At 41.5% G+C, this 19,313-nt stretch overlaps 1 protein-coding gene across 4 annotated transcripts in view; it reads right to left on the bottom strand.

The window, feature by feature from the left end:
• Window positions 1-19,313, bottom strand: part of LOC134357344 (transducin-like enhancer protein 4) — a 148,732-nt gene that overhangs the window by 29,088 nt on the left and 100,331 nt on the right. For all 4 annotated transcript variants that reach the window (XM_063068787.1, XM_063068788.1, XM_063068789.1 and 1 more), the window contains exons 9-10: window positions 7,620-7,739; window positions 2,160-2,213 (exon numbers count right to left, since the gene is read on the bottom strand). In XM_063068787.1, coding sequence (XP_062924857.1) covers window positions 2,160-2,213; window positions 7,620-7,739 — 174 coding nt within the window. The remainder of the gene's footprint in view (window positions 1-2,159; window positions 2,214-7,619; window positions 7,740-19,313) is intronic.

Below are 19,313 nucleotides of genomic sequence, written 5' to 3'. Positions count from 1 at the left end.
AGATGCTCTGAGGGAAATGTACGGAAGAAATATAGCAAATGTTCAGGGGATATTTGCATGAAGTTCTGCATAGGTACATTGCAATGAGACAGGGAAAGGATAGTAGGGTACGGGAACCGTGGTGCATAAAGGCTCTTGTAAATCTAATCAAGAAGAAAAGAAGAGCCTACGCAAGGTTCAAAAAAAAAACTAGGTAATGATAGAGATCCAGAAGATTAAGGCTAGCAGGAAGGAGCTTAAGAAAGAAATTAGGAGAACCAGAAGGGGCCTTGAGAAGGCCTTGGCGGACGGGATTAAGGAAAACCCCAAGACATCCCACAAGTATGTTTAGAGCAAGAGCATAAGACATGAGAGAAAAGGACCAATCAAATGTGACAGTGGAAAAGTGTATATGGAACCAGAGAAGATAGCAGAGGTACTTAATGAGTACTTTCCTTCAGTATTCACGACTGAAAAGGATCTTGGCGATTGTAGGGACGACTTACAGAGGAATACAAAACTTGAGCATTGAGAGGCAGGATTTGTGAACATTTGGAGAGGCATAATATGATTAGGAATAGTCAGCATGGCTTTGTCAAAGGCAGGTCATGCCTTACAAGCCTGATTGAATTTTTTGAGGATGTGGCTAAACACATTGATGAAGGTAGAGCAATATATGTAGTGTATATGGATTTCAGCAAGGCATTTGACAAGCTACCCAATGCAAGGCTTATTGAGAAAGTAAGGAGGCATGGGATCCATGGGAATATTGCTTTGTGAATCCAGAACTGGCTTGCTCACAGAAGGCAAAGAGTGGTTGTAGATGGGACATATTCTGCATGGAAGTCGGTGACCAGTGATGTGCCTCACGGACCCCTACTCTTCATGATTTTTATAAATGACCTGGATGAGGAAGTGGAGGGATGGGTTAGGAAATTTGTTGATGACACAAATGTTGGAGGTGTTGTGGATAGTACGGAGGGCTGTCAGAGGTTACAGTGGGACATTGATAGGATACAAAACTGGGCTGAGAAGTGGCAGATGAAGTTCAGCCCAGTTAAGCGTGAGGTGGTTCATTTTGGTAGGTCAAATATGAAGACAGAATATAGTATTAATGGCAAGACTCTTGGCAGTGTGGAGGAACAGAGGGATCTTGGAGTCCCGAGTCCATAGGACACTTAAAGCTGCTGTGCAGGTTGACTCTGTGGTTAAGAAAGCTTAGGGTGCATTAGCCTACATCAATCGTGGGATTGCGTTTAGGAGCCGAGAGTTAATGTTGCAGCTATATAGGACCCTGGTCAGACCCCACTTGGAGTACTGTGCTCAGTTCTGGTCGCCTCACTATAGGAAGGATGTGGAAACCATAGAAAGCGTGTACAGGAGACTTACAAGGATGTTGCCTGGATTGGGGAGCATGCCTTATGAGAATAGGTTGAGTGAATTTGGCCTTTTCTCCTTGGAGCGACGGAGGATAATAGGTGACCTGATAGAGGTGTTTAAGATGATGAAAGGCATTGACCGTGTGGATAGTCAGCTTTTTCTCAGGGCTGAAATGGCTAGCACACGAGAGCATAGTTTTAAGGTGCCTGGAAGTAGGTACAGAGGAGATGTCAGGGTTTTTTAAAAAAACTCAGAGAGAGCTGAGTGCATGGAATGGGCTGCCAGCGATGGTGGTGGAGGCGGATACGATAGGGACGGGTACATGGAGCTCAGAAAAATAGAGGGCTATGGGTAACCCTAGGTAATTTCTAAGGCAAGGACATGTTCAGCACAGCTTTGTGGGCCGAAGGGTCTGTATTGTGCTGTAGGTTTTGTATGTTTCTAAATGCTCAATAAAGTAGGCAGCATCGAAAGGGGAAGAAATTTGGTTTCTCTCTATGGATAATGGCTTAACTTGCTAATTATTTCCAGCATGTTTTTTTCTTCTGAATTTCCTTGAATATTTTAAGGTGGTCATATCCTCAGTTATATTTAAAGACTTCAAGTCAAGTTTCAATTTTGATAAATGTTCAGTTCATTAAATTCGATTTTTAAGGAGATCAGGCTGAAACTTGTAAATCTTAAATGGGAGTTCAACAATACAGCAAGAAAATCTGCAGTACGATATGAATGCTTCAAAGTCTGTGTTAAAAGCCAACTACGATTAAATCATTAAACTCAAAATTCCAAAATCTACTTACCTCATTGGAAACATCAACAACCAAGTTGTCATCACTCTTCTCTCCATCACTATCCTAGAAAATATATAGAAACAATAATAATTTTACATTTTAATGCAATTAATATAAAAATTTTAATTGAATTCAGAAAAGTCCCTAAAATAGTAGAGGTAAATACAATCAATGCATTTGGAGATGGTTATATAATATCTTGTATTAGTTAAGCTGGAGTCCATGACAGCCAAAAGCTAGACGAGAGAAAAACTGGAGAGCACAACCAGACGTAACAATAATGTCACTGCATTACTATCATAAGGTATGAGGCATCCTTTGTCAAATTAGTTCAGCCCAGCTCAGATCATTCCTAAGTTAGTATGATAAGACACACAACTGCAAAATGGAGGGGGTGGGGAGGGAAATAAAATCACACAAAGCTGCAATGTGACAAGGTCTTTTGGGCATTGGTGGAAATAAGCTCCATTGTTAAAAGGGCTTCATTCTTCACACAAGGAATGAACTAAGTATTGTCAAGTTTAAGTAACTAACATTAAACGCTCAGAAAGTCATATTTCTCTACATAAATACAGCCTTATTCCTTAGAAGGAATAAGTTGGTGGTGGAATGGTGATGGAGAAGGAAGTAACAAATACTTATGCTGATACTAATATGTATTCCCAGCATAAAAAGGCAAATTTTCAGTTGACCCAGGATCAAATGTCATCTCGGAGCATGCTTCTTCCAGTGGAGCACTAGGTGCAGTGCTTAGCCAGACACCCAGCTCCCATCATATTTAGCCTACTGGAGTGTAACACAATACTGAGTTAACATGAGAAGTTTACTCCGCTAATGAATTGGATTTGACAGCCAATGAGACTTCAATCAAAACTCTGTTATAAACATTTTTTTTATTTGCAAAGCAAAATTACTAAACAATACTCCTAAAACAATTAAGTATATTTTAAAAATTAAATTAATTAAAATTGGAAAATTAGCTCTACTCGCCATTCTCCTGGAACTGAATTCATCCCTTTTATTTGGCTGGGTCTCCTGTACTTGTGCCAGGTCTAACCATCAGCAAGCTCCGCGATCAGATTTCTTAGCCTAAGAACTGGGTCGCGTGGAGAGGCTTGGGTGCCCCATTGAATGGTGGAGTAGAGAGGCAGCCAGCAGTACAGCTGGCAGGGCAGAAGATGCTGCCACTGGCTTAAGTTTGTGCCAGCAATGGATGGCAAGGCTTCCATTAAAGACACAAAGGAACACTCTGGCACAAAAGCTGGTTATGAGAGTGGAAGATTATCCCTATTATGTCAACACACCTCATTGTCAGATTGATATCATTTGCTGCTAGATTGTATACAGTAGGAGCGTCACGAGTGTAACCACTTCTAACGTACACTTTATTCCCCCGTCAACAAATGGCGACGCCGTATGCATATAAAAACCCCGCCCCAAAAAACGTAACATACAATGTAACATGTAACATTCACGACGATCTTAACCCTTAACAGTCTGGGTGAATTCTGCCTAATGAAATTAAGGAGTTCCTACCCACAGCCCCCCAGAATTCAGCCTACCAGACAAAGCCAAACGAGCAGGGGCCCACAAAACTAGGCTAAACCTACTCCCATCTTCACGGGCAGGAAGATCAGTCAATGGCAGGGCGTCTGGAGGTGGGAGGCTTGCCCCTCTGTGGGGGCTGAGTCACTCCCACTGGAGAGTCCAGGTCCAAATGGGCAGGCTTGAGACGATCCGCAGAAACACTGTCCGGGATAACTCCAAAGTCCAGCGTAAAAAAACTTATCCCCTGCTTCCAACACGTGGAACGGGCCATCATAAAATAGCCACAGGGGACTCCGATGTCCATCATGACATATATTTCGCCTCCCACAGACCCGTCAACAGGTGTGACCGCGGCAGGCCATGCCTCATCATGGGCACTGGAGTGAAAGTTTTGGTGCTGTCCTTAAAAACTGACCACTGCTACAAGGCGGATCATGGGACCGTGGATGTTGGGAGAAACTCTCCCAGCATCCGCAGGGGTTAACTGAAAACAAGCTCCACAGAAGACTGAAGGTTTGCCTCAGGGGCCGTCCTCAGGCCCAACATGACCCACGGCAGTCTGTCCACCCATCAACCATCACTGTGGCATGCATGGAGAGCAGTTTTCATTGAACGGTGGAACCGCTCCCACAGACCGTTGGCCTGAGGATGATAAGCCCTGGTCCGGTGCAATCTGACCCCCCCAGGTCACGGACAACTGCACACCAACACTCGGACATAAACTGCGTCCCTCGGTCTGAAGAGAGATCCAATGGGACACCGAACCGACTGATCCACGAGCCAACAAACGCTTGCACCACCTCCACAGTTGAAATGGAAGACAGCGGCACTGCCTCCGGCCAACGTGTGGTCCTATCAACGACCGTGAGGAGGTGAGTAAACCTGTGGGACAGGGGCAATGGGCCAACCAAATCCACAATCACGTGGTCGAAACGCCCCTCAAGGACCGTGAAAGGATCCGAAGGAGCCTTGGTGTGTTGATGCACCCTTGCGCGTTGACACACCAAACAAACACTAGCCCAGTCCCTGACGTCCTTATTAAGCCTGTGCCCCACAAACTTTACTGTCACCAGTTTCTATGCTGCCCCCCGGTCCGGGAGAGAAAGCCCATGGACCACATCGAAAACGCATCGCCACCAGCTCGCTGGTACAACCGGCCTGCGTCGCCCGTTGATACATCACACAGTAATGAAACGCCACTGTCACCGAAAGCAACATTCACCAATTTCTACCCTGTGTCTGCCGAACACAGCACCTGCATGCTCGGGTCTGAAACCTGGCCTGCCGCCATCCGAGCAGCCCACGCCCAAATGGACAGCACCAGTGAAGGACTGGGACAGGCAGTCAGCCGCAAGGTTACGCTTCCCCGCAGTATGCTGGATGTCCGTGGTGATCTCTGAAATAAAAGGAAGATGGCGCTGCTGCTGAGAAGACCAAGGTTCAGAGACCTTAATCATGGCGAAAGTTAGGGGCTTATGATCCATAAAAGCTGTAAGTGGACAGCCCTCTAGGAGAAAACGAAAATGCCGCACTGCCAAGTATAGGCCGAGAAGCTCACGGTTGAATGTACCGTACTTGCGCACATGGGATGAAGCTGGTAGCAACAAAAGGCGAGAGGCTGCCAAATGCCGTTGACCAACTGCTCATGTACCGCGCTGACCATGCAAGCTGACGCGTCTGTAATGAGAGTGATTGGCACGTCAGGGAGGGGGTGCACCTGCAGCGTTGCATTAGACAATGCCTGTTTAGTGTCCGAGAACACCCTGGACCTTTCCTCCATCCAGCCCATGACGTGCTTGACCACTTTGCTCTTGAAGGCTTTGCAGAGGGGGCCGACGAGCTGAGCAAATCTGGGGACAAAAGGTGATAAACAGGAGTAGAAAGTCTCTGCTTTGTTGAAGTACCAGTTCCGGATATCACTGTTGGCACAGGAATTTGGCCCCCAGCAAGGGTGTAGACACCGCCAATGCAAAATTCCAGCGGAATTTCTGCCCGCTGAAGCACAACACCATCTCACATTTACCAAAAATCCGGATGGCGTTGCCATTCGCAGTCTCGAGAGACGTTCCATATTCTCCAGTTCAAGAGGATTCGAGTACAGGAGCAGGGAGGTACTACTGCAGTTGTACAAGACCTTGGTGAGACCACACCTGGAGTATTGTGTGCAGTTTTGGTCCCCTAATCTGAGGAAAGACATTCTCGTCATAGAGAGAGTACAAAGAAGGTTCACCAGATTGATTCCTGGGATGGCAGGACTTTCATATGTTGAAAGACTGGATTGACTAGGCTTATACTCTCTGGAATTTAGAAGATTGAGGGGGGATCTTATTGAAACGTATAAAATTCTAAAGGGATTGGACAGGCTGGATGAAGAAAGATTGTTCCCAATGTTGGGGAAGTCCAGAACGAGGGGTCACAGTTTGAGGATAAAGGGGAAGCCTTTTAGGACTGAGATGAGGAAAAACTTCTTCACACAGAGACTGGTGAATCTGTGGAATTCCCTGCCACAGGAAACAGTTGAGGCCAGTTCATTGGCTATATTTAAGAGGGAGTAAGATATGGCTCTTGTGGCTAAAGGGATCAGGGGGTATGGAGATAAGGCAGGTACAGGGTTCTGAGTTGGATGATCAGCCATGATCGTACTGAATGGTGGTGCAGGCTCGAAGGGCTGAATGGCCTACTTCTGCACCTATTTTCTATGTTTCTATGTTCGTATGTCCAATTTAGATGCAAGTAGGATTCTCACCTGAGCACCCGTGTCACAGAGGAAACAGCATCCGAAAACGAAGTCCATAACGAACAACAAACTACCTGACCTTTCAACGCCCACAGCAGTTAACGAGTGCTGGCCATTCCCTTTTCTGACTCTTTGACCCCGCAGGGTGGGTGGCATTTAGCTCTCGGCCCAAACCTTGCGTGGTAGAAACACAGGGTGTGAGACAGTCGTTGAGCTACGGTGATTGTCTCATGTTCAGGTGGTGGCAAAGCGGCAAAATCATCCAGCTGCATGGTCGCAGCTGTTGGTGACGGGAAACACCTTGTCAGCGCCTCTCACTAGAGCCTGGAGGTCTTTGAGGGGAGAGCCAGCCAGAGCCAACTGCACCTCACCCAGGTAGTTGTTGCAGGAAAAGCTCTCTGAAGATGAAACATGGCTGATGTCCACCAAGAAGGGACACCATATGGTCCATCAACTCCAATGGCTTGGAGTCACCTAAGCCGAGCCGTGAGAGGAGCCAACAAGCAAGCTCAGACTCGGAAAGTTTGAAAATCTCCAGAAGGAGTAGCTTAAGGGTCTCGTACCTGCCGACTTCCTGGGGTGCTGTAAGACACTCATCACCCTGGTTGCCATAGAGGTGTCTAACGCCACGATGACATAGTAATATTTCATGTTGTCTTGCGAGATTCCCCGCACTGCAAACTGGGCCTCTGCCTGAGCAAACCAAACGGTGGCGTGTTCCTGCCAGAATTCAGGGAGATTGAGAGCAATGGCATTTGCAGTCATGATTGTAAAATGAGCGAAATCACTCTGGAATGGTCCACAGGAGAGTCGGGGTCACCAATGTAGGAGTGTCGACAAAAATCAACACGAGTGTAATTACTTCTAATGTATACTGTACTGAAACCCCCAACAAATGGCAATGTCGTATACATAACAAACTCTGTCTCCAAAATGTAGTAACGTACAATGCAACACAAAATACACGGTAGTCTCAACCCTTAACAGCCTGGGTGAATGCTGCCTAATGAAATTAAGGAGTCCCTACAATACTAAGACCCCAATGGCCAAAGTCAAAGCTCCTACTTCTAAAGCTAAAGCAAATATTTTCACAGCAGTTGAAGGTAGAGTTCATGATATGCACAGGAGGGAGAGAAAAAATAAATTATAGAATAATTTGTTGAATTACAAATAAAAAGACTCACATAACGCTTTGCTAAATCTTTATCATCAGTCTTCTGCTTCTTACTATCTGAGGAGTAATCATTCGAACTTCTGTGCTTCTCTGCAGCTCTGAAGCTGGCTGATGGAGATACTGAGGAACTCTGTAAAGACAAGTATTCAAATCACAGCTTTCCTCATTAAGGTATTAATATTCTTTCAATAAATGAATCATTCATAGCAATAAAAGGCACAAAGATCTTGACAGAAACAAAATACTTCATTTACCTTTTGCTATTTTATCCAAACTGCATTAAAAGTACATTAAAAGTGAATCTCTTACTAACTCTTCCTTCAGTTAGTCCTGACGAAGGGTCTCGGCCTGAAACATCGACTGTACCTCTTCCTAGAGATGCGCAGCATATTTATATTAGGAGATATAGTCTGACAGTAAAACTGAGCACGAACTTGCATATTGTAGCTTTTCACACCTCCCAAAACATACCAGAGAACAGCTTTTGCAGGCATGAATGAAGAATATTCTAACAATGAATGATAATACTTTTATATTTGATTGCAGTGATGCAATATTATGTTATCTCCATAATGTCATCCAAAACTTGTTACATGATTCCTTTTTTCTGTTATGTTCTTCTCACTTAACACTGCTTTTGTCACAGATCTGCATTAGGTATTTTCCTAATAGCACTAGCTTATAGTGTTTGCACCCTTGGTTACATTCCTACATGTTTCCCCATCTTCTCTGCAATTTGCATCGACCCCATCACTCCTTCAAGGTTATTCTGATTTTTGGCCTATTGTGCATTGACTCACATTGTCAGGTCTTTTGTGCAAAATGATTCATGCTCCGGACTTCAATTAGAAATACATCCATGCTTCTTTAAAATTATGCAAAATTATGGCTCAAAGTTCAAAATAAATTTATTATCAAAATACATATATTTCACTATAAACAACCCTGCGATTCAGTTTCTTGCAGGCATACACCATAAATCCAACCATAATTAATGAAAGACCACACCAAACGGGTGACAATTAGTGTGCAAAAGGCAATCAGCTGTACAAATACAAAATAAATAATAATAATAAAGAATCAGCAATATGTCAAGAATATGAGATGAAGAGTCATTGAAAGTGAGTCCATAGGTTGCTGAAACAGTTCAGTGCTGGGGCAAGTGAAGTTATCCCCTTTGGTTCAAGAGGCTGATGTTTGTGGGGGTCCCTGATGATAGATACTGCTTTTCCGTGACAATGCTCTGTGTAGGTGTGCTCAATGGTGGGGAGGGCTTTACGGGTGATGAACTGGGCCGCATCCACTACTTTTGGTAGGATTTTCTGCTTAAGAGCATTGGTGTTTCTCTACCAGGCTGTGATGCAGCCAGTATTCTTACATTCTTTTAATATATTTTACACCCATTACATACAAAACCTAGAATTCAAATTTAAGGTGCTGTAGGCATTCACACCACATGCAAATTAGTTACTTCCAGAGTAGATTGTGCCTTCCTGGAAAATTAACCCAGCACTCCCAGTTGCAAACTGAATTTGAATGGCAGATAAGGAGAACCACAGCCCATTATTTAAAGTATGATTATACAGCAGAAAGTAAACTTCAGAACATCTTAGCCTAACTTTCTGGGCAATTTTGTGCAAAAGTGACATCAATGGAGTTGCATTTTTCTGTCTTCCTCTAATGCAGGGGTTCCCAACCTGGGGTCCACAGACACCTTGGTTAATGGTGGGGGTCAATGACATAAACAGACGTTGAGAACCCCTGCTCTAATGCAAAAAAAAATGTCCAAACATTACGTCAAGAATAGTTATGGGCATGCCAAAGTTTTTCAAACGGCCTTCCTGGAATCAAAGAAATTCTACTTAATCCAATACACTAAAAAAAATCAGAAACAAGGGAAAAAATTGACTTTTGTAAGTCATTAACTACCAAACTAATTTTCCTTTATTTGATTAATTTTGAGTTATAAATATTTCCTCAGTTGATTCAGTTCCCCCAATGATAAAATTATTCTCTCTTTTGTCTCGACCTCTTTGCTTAACCTCACATGACCCTAATTAAATTCCAGTAGTTCCCCACCCCACCAGAGTTAATAACAAATATAACAGTGCAATGTTTCTTCTTGATGCAACATTCCACCTCCCCATTTCCCCTCACTCTCATCCCATCTCCCCCTCTAAAACCCATCAACTTTTCACACTAACCCAGAATTCCAATCATCTTTCACCCACTGCTCCCATCCCAAATCAAATAATAAAAAATACACCTCCACTATCTATAAATATGCATGACAATAAGCAGTCTCTAACACAATTCTCTATAGTTATCTCCAGGTTATTACTGTTTCCTTAACCTTTTGTTTTGATCCTATTTGCACTGCATCACACTGGGTAATGTGCAATGCTGAATTCCCCAATTATCAGACTATTCAGTATATGTTTAGACTGTACTTGTTAAGAACAGTAGAAGCCCAATAGCTAGATAGGTCAAAACAGTTTGTATAAACCCTTCACAACAGGAAATGTTGCATTCTATGCCCACTGCTTCAATAAACATAGAGGATCATTTAGTCATACAGAGTGCTTGTTTAGTGGTTTGCATTCTGTGAACCATGAATTAATAGCTTCCTGAATTTTTCCTGTGGGCTGGACGCCTGCACTGAATAGTGATAAGCAACACAATGGTGGTTTCTTGCTACAAATGCACAGAGCACAAAAACAGGTCAGGGTCATAAGGAAAAAAATGTGCTTTAATGGTAAGAATTTGAAAAATGAATAATGCATTTATCAATTGAAATTAATTCAACGTCTATTTTTGCATAAAAGATTCCTAATGAAGTTAAAACTGACCAAATAGAATTCCATAGGAAAACTGTATACATTCATACTACAGTCTATTATATAAAACTACTACTAAGTGTGCAAAGTGAAGTATCTCATGAGGCGTAAAACAAAATTTCAGGGAAAGAATCATTGCAAGATCAGAACTCTTGCTTAAGTGATGGTGTTTTCCTTGGTGTGTCTTTGAAGAACACTGGCCACAGCAGTTGTGATCTTTGTGCTATGGATTTCAATGAATGCTGTTGTTCATTATTTCTAGAGCGATGTCTGGCACCCAGAAGCTGTGAAACAATTAAGTAGGCCAAACAGCCAATCAACAACAGACGATCACAGGCAACAAGGGAGGGAAATTTTCAGCTATTAAAATGATCAGCTGTTAAAAACTGATGATATCCTACTAAGATCATTTTTTTAGAATCAAAGGCTATCACTAAATCTGAGAGTCATAACTTACATTTTGATAATAGCTATATTTGATTACAAATTGGCTTATTACTTCATAATCCACATGAAAAGATCACACTGCCAAACACACATTGCATACAAACACTATTTTCTTTTTTTCTGAAGTTTCACATTAACAAAAATTAGCTTTAATAACAATTGCGTTGCTTTTCCTTAAAACCAAATTACACGGGGGGGGGGAATCGTCTTTTGTCTTGAATAAATGTATTCAATATTGCAAGAGGAGGATAAAGGAAAACATATTAATTGAAGTGTTTTAGCTCTCCTCATGATTTTAGACCAAGATTAATGCCTAGATTCACTAGTATATTTCTATTCATTTCCCTGCATGATACAAATTAATCTACTAAGGTCCCACTGAGAACAGAGTTAGGCTAACTCCCTCAAATGTAGAAGATGCTGCCCAGCTAAATCTCACTTCACTTTTCCATTCTGCCAACCACTTAGGGCAGGACCCAAGGGAATCCTGCAGTTTATCCCTCCTCATGCAATGTCACAGGCGCAATTTTGATTAGTCCAATCAGTGCCCAGAGAAGAATAAACTGAAAAGATTAAAACACAGATGTTCATGCATTTCACATGGAGCATGCCCTGTAGCCTGTTACTAGGCAACAAGAGACCACCAATGTGAATTTTATTGTTTTTATAAAATGCAGCACATGGTTGGGAGATGTGATAGTGCAGCTTTTGTTGAACTTGCTTGCCCATCAATATCATAATAGTATATCTGAAATACATTCACTTACAAAAAACTGCTGATTAGTAATTAACTTCCAAATTAAAAAAATACGTTTTAGCTCTCTATTGCAATTCTGTTACAGGAAGGAGGATCTTTTTTCAAATACAGACTATAATATACTAATTGCAGTTTGAGTGTCAAATACAAATTGCTTTTTATAATGTGTACATGCATTGATTAACCCAGAAGCAAAATAAATTACCAATATCTTTTATAAACCCCTCGATTCCCATGTCTATCTCGACTCTACCTCTTCCCACCCTGTCTCCTGTAATAATACTATTCCATTTTCTCAGTTCCTCTTCTTACACTGCATCTGTTCCTAGGATGAGGCCTTCCTTCACAGGACATCAGAGATGTCCTGCTTCTTCATAGAGTGGGGCTTTCCTTTCGTCCACCACTACTGCTGCCCTCACCCATATCTCCTCTATTTCCGACACATCAGCGCTCATCCCATCTTCCCACCACCTTAACAGAAATAGAGCTCCTCTTATTCTCATCTACCACCCCACAAGCCTCCACATCAATCTCCGCAACTTCTACCATCTTCCACGGACCCTACCACCAAACACATCTTCATCTCCTCCCACCTCTCACTCCCTCGGTGATTCCCCTGTCCATTCATCCCTCCCCACTAATCTCCCTCCTGGAATTTATCTCTGCAAGTGGCAAAAGTACTACACCTCCATTCAGAGCCCCAAACAGTCCTTCCAGCTAAGGCAACACTTCACATTGCAAATCTGCTGCGGTCGTCAACTGTATCTTTTGCACCCAGTGTGGCTCCTCAACACTGGCAAGACCAGACGTAGATTGGGGGAACTCAGCTCCATGCGCAAAAAGTGGCCAACCATTTCAATTCCTATCCCCATTCCTGTTCTGACATGTCGGACCATGGCCTCCTTTTCTGCCATGATGAGGCCACTTCCAGGTTGGAGGACAACACCTCCTATTCCAAACAACAGGAATTCTGCAGATGCTGGAAATTCAAGCAACATACATCAAAATTGCTGGTGAACGCAGCAGGCCAAGCAGCATCTATAGGAAGAGGCGCAGTCGACGTTTCAGGCCGAGACCCTTCGTCACTATTCCATCTAGGTAGCCTCCAATTTGTGGGCATGGACATCGACTTCTCCAACTTCTGGTATTTTTCTTGCTCCACCCTTCACTTCCCCACTCTGGCCTCTTACCTCTTCTACTCACTAATCACCCCCCCCGGTGCCCCTCCTCCTTCCATTTCTCCTATGATCATCCACTCTCCTCTCCTATCAGATTCCTTCTTCCTCCAACCCTTTGCATTTTCCACTTACCACCTCCCAGCTTCCAACTTCATCCCCCCTCCCCCACCTGGCCTGATCTATCACCTTGTTCTTTCTCCCCGCCTCCATCCACCTTCTCATTCTGACTTCTTCCCCTTTCCTTTTCAGTCATGATGAAGGGTCTCGGCTGAAAGCATTGATTGTTTATTCATTTCCATAAATGCTGCCTGACCTCCTGAGACCTGCTAGCATTTGGCGTGTGTTGCTCTGGATTTCCAGCATCTACAGGAGCTCTTGTGCTTATAAATTATCCCAGCTCTACAAGTGTTTAGTGCCAAGTGGAATATTGTACTAGGAAAGCTGGCTGCAAGACAGAACCCAAACACACACATTCTCAACAATATCAATAAACCTTTAATCATCTGGGCAGATATAACAGCTTCACCTTTCCTGCACTTACAACCTCGGCTTTCTCCTCTAATCCATGTAGAATCTGGCAAGCCCAGACCAGCCAGGGGAAACATCACAAATCTCAGAGGACTACAGTAGTTCAAGTGTTGATTTACAGAGGGCAGGCAGAATAGATCAATAGCAGAACAGACTCCATTCATATTCACAGGATAAAGAGAACATGCTGAGACAATAATTTCCTGGGAAAGCTAAAACCTAATGAGAATTAATTCTGTCCATTTCATTCAGCCAACCAACCCCTTTGTCGGCAACAGCATCCTGATAGAAAAGAAGCCAAGGCCTCTTAATAGGATTTCCATATGATTTCCAACACCTGCTAAAAAGTTATTTGTTTATATTCAGAGAGCGCTACTTGATTCAGACATCTGCTTGTCGTGCAGATATATCTTAGGAAGCAATCTAGAAAGCAGTTTTGTTGCCATGGTAATGTGGATTTTCATTCTGCCCTTTAATGCACACTAAAGTACAACATTTCCACCCTTGGACTGAAGAGGGAAAATATACTATCTATAGGATTATTGATCAGTTTCATTCATTCCAATATTTAACATACAGAATGCCGCTTAATTGTTATTGCTATGTGTCAAGTGACATTATTAAATTAGACAAATACATCTCTTTAGTCTGTGGTGGATTTAAGCCACTAATATTTTCACTTATTCTACTAACAACTCAGTTACAAGACTTTCAGTGGTTTCAAACAATTAAAGCACACACACTGGCTTAGCAGAACGTGTACTGGTAAAACTTGAATGGCATAACAGTTTAAGTAAAGACTAATACCAAAAATCATATCAGCATTACAAAAAACTATGAAGTATCAGTAATAATTGACCAAAGGGTCATCAATAAAACAATGTTTTTTCTACTAATGCCAATTTGATTACTTCACTAAGAGTATTCATGTGAATAAGTTACAAGTAACTAAAAAGCCATAAATCAAAGGCTGAAGTATATGCAAAATGGATGAACCACATCCATGTTCAACGTTGTCATATGCCAAATAGTCAACTTTAACAACATTTCAATCAGATTAAACTCTTAAAAGGCCTGTGCTCTGGAAGAGGAAACTTCTAATCTCAGAAAAATGGAGCCACTAAAATACAGATGAAGACAGTTTACTATGTTGTGAATACCAAAAATCAGGTGAACAATAAATTTAAAGCTTTTAACACATCTTTGCAAATATCAGCACCAAAGTGGCACCTAACAGCCTCGTATAATCTCAGTGCTCTGATTATCTCAGCCATGGTCAGAATCCACTTCGAGTTTACGGTAAGTAGTAACCCCTCTATGTGTTATTCCTAATAGTACATCATTCAACATGTCATAAGAATAGCACCAATGAAGACAGTTACAGAACTGAGTTTATTATTGCCATCATTACAGCAAAAACCAGGCTACTGTAACCACACAAACACACACAAAGTGCTGAATGAGCTCAGCAAGTCAGGTAATTTCTTGAAGGAGAATACACAGTTGACGTTTCAGGCAGAGACCCATTATCAGGATCAGAAAGGAAGAGGCAGAATCCAGAATAAGACGGTAAGGCAAGGAGGGAGAAGAGTACTAGCTAGTAGGTGATAGGTGAGGCTAGGTGAGGGGGAAGGTCTGTAGGTGGATGATGTAAAGGACTTAAGGAGGTATCTAATAGGAATGGACAATGGACCATGGAAGGATGGATGAGGGGAACCAGAGGGAGGTTATGGGCAGGTGAGGAAAAGAGAAGGGGTGAGAAGGTAATCTGAATGCGGAATGGAAAAATAAAGAAGGACAGAGGAAGGGGAATATTTACTGGAAGTTAAAGATGTTCATGCCATCAGATTAGCAACTACCCAGACACAATACGAGGTGTTGTGCCACCAACCTAAGTTCAGTCTCATCATTGCAGCGGAGACAGCTGTGGAAAGACATATCAGAATAGGAATGGAAAATCAAACTGAAATGGGTACCCACTTGAATATCCTTCATGGCATGTGGCTGGAGGCTACTAAGACTGAACTTAGTCTCATCTATCATCTGCCAGCTTGTTTTCCCATCTCCTTCCCCCACCTTCTTATTCTAGCTTTGCCCCCTTCTTTTTCTGTCCTGGTAAAGGGTCTTGGCCTGAAACGTCAACTGTTGGATGATACTTGACTTGCTGAGTTCCTCCAGCATTTTGTGTGTGCTGCTCAAGATTTCTACCATCTGCAGAATCTCTTATGTTTATTGTTATAACCATCCAACTACATCCTTTTCATGATGAAAATACTATTCAGAACAGGAAAAGTAAGGATTGGAATCAAACAGAAATTTTTGCAATGTCTTGAACAGTGATTGATGCTTTGCATAAATTAAGAGAAACAAAATTGGGAAAGCATTCCACAGCAGCACACAGAATCTCAGATTAACCAGCAGGAGTGGTTCAACTCTCAAACTACCGACCCAAGCAAACCATCAATTTATTCCTACCCTCAATCCTCTCCCTTCCCCATGGCAGAGCCTGCAGCTCCACATTGGCCTCATCAATTGTGAATTCAGAATTTCTCTAACCTATGGTAGGAACAGGTCTTCCTCAATGATGAGGGACTACTAAATGTTACATTTATGAAGCACGTCTTCAGGACTGGGTTGCTCTGTAAAAGGTAAAGGCAGAGTTTTCAGAAATAATTGTTCAATATTTTCAATTCCAGAGTACAAATAGTGATAAATATTCTTAGAGCAAAGTGTTGTGTAAATGCATTACAATAGTTAAACCACTGCAAAAAAAAAGGAATAACCATGGTCCCTCATCATTCAGTTTGTGCGAGAAACTAATGTAATTACGTGAAACGTAGAGAATCACCCATTGCAGTCCTACCCAAAAGCCACAAATAAAAACTTCTAAATTTTAAAAAGTCATCCCAGTTTGTGTTACAAAAAAAGTTGATTAATTTTATTTAAAACAAAAACTGATCAGTACTATACAAAATATACTTGTTCATAATATATCCTACACTAATTGTTACCAACATATCCTTTACACATTAGTGACTTTCAAAAGAGCTATAAAAATTTCAGGCATCATTAATTTAGATTTGCACTGGAATTTTCTTTGACAGCCAGCCAAAAATTGCTTATTATTTAGAACACTAGTAATGCCTGCTTGCACATTAGCAGAGAAGAAAAAAGGGAAAAATGCAAAAGGCAATTTATGTCATGCTCATTACCTGTTAAAGAGCATTATCTTGCATGAATAAATTATATTATACAAGGACACAGTGTACAGCTGTTGGGAATTGTCACATTCTGGTTGTTAGACATCAGTATTAGTCATATGGTACAAAAATCATAAAAAGCCTCTCCTTCACAGAATCACTTAAGACATGTTCAATCAATAAAATAAGAGACTAACAGCTATTTGGTGCATTGCTGAAAATATTTAGAGAAACTAGCAAGCTATTGCATTTTGAAATGCTGACAAGATCTTTATTCCTTTGAACGTAGAAGATTGAGGGGAGATTTGATAGAGGTATACAAAATTATGATGGGTATAGATGAGGCATAGATGGGTATAAAAGTAAGCAGGCATTCTCCACTGAGATTGGGTAGAACTACAACTAGACATCATGGGTTAAGGGTGAAAGGTGTAAGGTTTAAGGGGAACCTGAACAGATACATGAACAGTAGGGATATGGATGGTTATGGTTCCAGTGAATGTCGATGGGAGTAGGCAGTTTAAACGGTTCGACATGGACTAGATGGAACAAAGGGCCTGTTTCTGTGCCGTACTTTTGTATGATTAACAAGCTTTTCATCCTAAAATAAATTATTCTGACAAGTTGTTAAACTTCTGGTAATAAAAATATCTTCTCTTTAGCCACAATGCAATTTTGTCCTCTCTCACAGCAAAGATGATACCAGTTTGTTCCCTACTCACTGTCACCCTTTTGTTCAAAAATACTCAAATTTTATAACCGAATGACTTTATTTCCTTAAAGACAGTATGTTTTGGTATCTATTGCAGTCCTCCACGCCAAAAAAAAACACATAAATAAAGCCACTGAACAAAACCTGCAACATCAATGCTTGAATGACTACAAGTGCCCATCTGTATATGCCACAGTCACATCTGGTGAATACCTGCTCCAGGTTAATTAAAAGGTTCTTCCATAGCGAGTCACCGTGAGGGATCTGGCAGCGAAACAATGCTCACAACTTTCAGGAATAATTGTGATATTGCCCATCTCCCATCTGTAGGGGAAGGCCCTGATGAGTAGGTTGTTTGGCCTAGATGCTTACTTCTGAAAGTCCATCATCACAATGGCTGTTGGTTATCACTCAAACTTATCCTATCACTTCAATCAGTAGGCGGGGTGGGGGAAGGAGGGGTCACATAAAATTACCTACACTTCATGCATAGTATTTGGCCCAACAAAATCCTTCTTCATGTATTCAAGATACAAGGTCTAGAAACTTCATTGTAACAATACTGTAATAAGTTTGGTGTGCAGTATCATTTCCACAGCCTTGCATGAAGGTAGTGCAGTATTCTTTAACAAGCAGTGTACAGAGGAACTTCTAGGCCTTTGTGTAATTACTTTATCTAGACCTAGTGCATTCAAGCTTTTAAGTTAGTGAAAATTAAAAAAAAGGCTATAGTCAGGGCATTATATTATTAATGTCTTGAATGTGAGGGGTCATAAAATATCAGATCAATTTCCAGTAGCCCTTTGGAAAGTGCATATAAAGGAGATGTCTATCAGTACTGGGTCATGATGGTTAGAACAATCTTAATGACCCACTGACAAGCTCATCATTAGTGTGATGGTTGGGGTACCTGCCAGTCAAACAGGAGACAGGGCTTCTATTTCTCGACAGGAAAGACTAATGTGTTCATGGAACCCTGGTGAGTGGGGAAAAATTGAGAGTTCAGGGTAGAAGTTGCAGCAAGGAGAAAAATGCAACTGTAAAAATTTAAGCAGCAACCAATTGTTTTAAACTCAATTTATAAGACAGAACATGGTCAAAAGCTACATTTACACAAATTGCTAATTAAAGGTATATTAGTTTAAAGGTATATTAGTTTCAGACTAGATGCTACATTTTTTTCTGTCCAGCAGACTTCCACTTCCATTAAAATCACTAATGAGATTAATTAAAAAGTCATTTACTTGTGAAGCAAGCATGAAGCAATTTTGATTTATTACAAAGAATTAAAACAAACACAAGCACTGAAGAATATTTTGCATTAAAATGTGATCTAAATGCTCTGTAAAGAAAATGTATGTATCAAATAGACTTACCAGAAAAGCTTAAATTTCCAAAAGAACATTACATTTTTTACTATCATTTATTTCAGTACTTCGGCTCAGTCGTCATTTTCAAAACCTGCATTTTAATCGTATATACACACACTGGAGATCTTGGTTCTTACAAAATCAAATTCAAACCATCTGGGCCTGGGCAAATAAGTAGTAAACACTCCAATACATCAGATGTTAAGACAAGCTCCAATTCCATCAAACTGTCTGCTTTCTTTTTAACCACAAAGAAATATTCTACCACAAGGCAAAAATGTTTCTTGCATATATAAATCACTCTCTTGATGAGATAGGACATGTAGGATGGCTTGACCCACCAAATATTTTCCATTCTTTGCATTGGATGGTACAAAACAGACAGTGCACTCACATGAAGCAAGCACTCAGGTGTAAGCCAAGCAGAAGTAGGACACAGAATGGCAGAAGTATTGAAGTTAAAAACTTGTACATGTTAACAACAGTTTACTCAGCTGCCATTGCCTACCTCTATATGGAGCAGCAAGATATCACATCAAATTTAATAGACTCACAGGGAACTGCTCACTGTCTACCAAAGACCTCATCACTGGGATATTATGACCAATGCTAGTTGTAATTACAAACAAGGGGAAATATATTTCTGCTCTGAGCCAGAAGTTGCTTCAAACACTA

Source organism: Mobula hypostoma, chromosome 16 (genome assembly GCF_963921235.1).
Source record: "Mobula hypostoma chromosome 16, sMobHyp1.1, whole genome shotgun sequence".
Taxonomy (NCBI): Eukaryota; Metazoa; Chordata; class Chondrichthyes; order Myliobatiformes; family Myliobatidae; genus Mobula; species Mobula hypostoma.
The sequence above is the reverse complement of the archived record's forward strand: the minus strand, read 5'-3'. Positions and strand labels throughout refer to the sequence as shown.